Source organism: Bison bison, unplaced genomic scaffold (assembly GCF_000754665.1).
Source record: "Bison bison bison isolate TAMUID 2011002044 unplaced genomic scaffold, Bison_UMD1.0 scf7180017864299, whole genome shotgun sequence".
In the NCBI taxonomy this organism is placed as follows: domain Eukaryota; kingdom Metazoa; phylum Chordata; class Mammalia; order Artiodactyla; family Bovidae; genus Bison; species Bison bison.
The window spans coordinates 311,586-313,896 of record NW_011494871.1 but is presented as its reverse complement, the minus strand read 5'-3'; the positions used below and the strand labels follow the sequence as shown (position 1 = coordinate 313,896).

Sequence of the window (2,311 nt, the reverse complement as noted above, 5' to 3'; positions counted from 1 at the left end):
TCAGTCCTTCCAATGAATATTCAGGACTGATTTCCTTTAGGATGGACTGGTTGGATCTCCTTGTAGTCCAAGGGACTCTCAAGAGTCTTCAACAAGAAATGGTAACTAAAGGACAACCTGTGGTCGTGGAAGAGTTTTTTCCCTTTTTTTTTTTTTTCAAGATGCTAGTTTCATCAACAGTTTCTTCTGCTGGTGGGAATAGTTCAGTAGAACTGAATAGTTCAATAGAAATGATCTATTAACTATTAGATCAAGTAACAATTCACTTTGGAAGGGGATTAGGTAACTGTAGAAGCAAAGCACTTAAAAGATGCCATCCAGTGGTTTGACCTTAGAGGGGATTTTTGACCATTCATTTTATTAATAACAGGACATAAGGCAGCACATATGGCTGGCTACATATGGAATTAAGTGGGTTGATTTGGTGCTGATAGAATGAGGCAATTTTCTTCTGATTGTCTTTTTCTTCAGTGAAATTAACAAATTTGACAATATCAGCTATGAGTGACGTGGGGAGGATCTTATTTCCGATTAGGGATTGAACCTGGGGCCATGAGGACTGGACTGTCAGGCAGTCGCTAAGATTTACTTCCGTCTTTCCAAAAAGTTCTCTGTATCTCTGTTTAGTCAACCTTACTTTCTCTTCCAGCTTCTAGCAACCACTGTAGCTAGTTTTCCAGAATGTCATATATTCAGTGTGTAGCCTTTGAGTCACATTATTGCGTTTATATGTAGTTTTTTCCTTTTTATTGCTGAATATGTTCTATTATATGAATGTACCAGTTAGTCCATTCACCAGTTGGACATTTGGATTCTTTCCAGTTTTCGTTGATTACAAATAAAATCCCTATAAACATTTTCATACCGGTCTTTGTGTGAATACAGGTTTTCATTTCAGCTGGGTAAATAGCAGAGGGATTGCCGTTCTCCAATTTTTTAATTTAAACATCTCATGCAAAATCTTGGCCGACAGATTTACTAAGTATTATTGCCGTTCTGGGCTTTCCAGGTGTCTCAGTGGGTAAAGAACCTACCTGCAATGAGGGAGACCCTGGAGATCTTCCCCGGTCGGGAAGGTTCCCGGAGGAGGGCATGGCAACCCACTCTGGTATTCCTGCCTCCCACGGACAGAGGGGTCCGGGGGCTACAGTCCATGGGGTCGTAAAGAGTCGGACACGACTGAGCGACTAAGCACAGCACAGCAACACTGCCCATTCCAAAGTAAGCATTTAAATTCACGAGAAACTGCTGAAGGGTTTGTAAAGTGACCGTGAATGCATTTCTTTTTAATACTTGATGAAGACCTACCATGTGCCTGCCGGGAGCGGTACCGCGCAGAATTGAGTAGTTCGGCCGACATAGTATATGGCTTGAAAATCTTAAAATATCTTCCATCTGGCCCTTTACAGAAAACGTTTGATGACCCTGTCCTAGAGTGGTCCATAGTTCAGGGAGTCCTTCTTTGACGTGAATAATCAACATCACAACTATTATATAGAACCGGATTTTTCATTACGAAATATAATAACCTTGCTCTTGAAAAGGGCGGAAATGTGTTTTCACTTGTTTCAATTACTGGGAAATACATTGTTATTCATGCTATGTATAAAATCTGCAAGTCTTCACTTTCCCGCTGTCATTGAAAATAGAGCTGGACGTCAAGGAGAATGTGCATGTTTCCCTGAATCATCGCGTTTTCACACACTGCTGCAACACCCCCGCCACTGTTATCTCGAACCTGCATCTTTCCGAGCCCTGGGAAGGCTGGGAACAGGAACGCGCGCACACTGGTGCGCATGCGCACGCCGCCAGGGCGCCGTTGGCGCAGGAGTGCGCAGGCGCATCGGCCTCAGCGCGCCCTTGGAGAGGCGGGGCTTGCGTGGCGTCTCTCCCTCCGACCGCGGCTATAGCGGCGCCATTTTGGGCGTGAGTGCGGGCGGCTGGTCGGAGGTGTCTCGGAGCTAGTTCTTCCCGATCTCTGTTCCGTGGGTCGACACCGACGTGCATTTCGAGCTCTAGGCCGGCTCTGGGGGCACGCGCTGAGATGATGCTGAGAGGAAACCTGAAGCAAGTGCGCATTGAGAAGAACCCGGCGCGCCTCCGCGCTCTGGAGTCGGCGGCCGGAGAGGGGGACCCGGCGGCCCTGGCCCTCGCGCTGCCAGGGGAGCCGCCGGTGCCCGCCGCGCCCGCCGGAGAGGACCGGCCGGCTGACGAGGGCGGTTTCACCATTGACATTAAGAGCTTCCTCAAGCCGGGCGAGAAGACGTACACGCAGCGCTGCCGCCTCTTCGTGGGGAACCTGCCCACGGAC

General features: G+C 48.1%; 1 protein-coding gene across 1 annotated transcript in view; it reads left to right on the top strand.

Moving 5' to 3' along the window:
- Window positions 1-1,874: 1,874 nt before the first annotated feature.
- Window positions 1,875-2,311, top strand: part of PSPC1 (paraspeckle component 1) — a 57,740-nt gene continuing 57,303 nt past the window's right edge. The window contains exon 1 of the mRNA XM_010851239.1: window positions 1,875-2,311. Coding sequence (XP_010849541.1) covers window positions 2,045-2,311 — 267 coding nt within the window. The 5' untranslated portion in view covers window positions 1,875-2,044.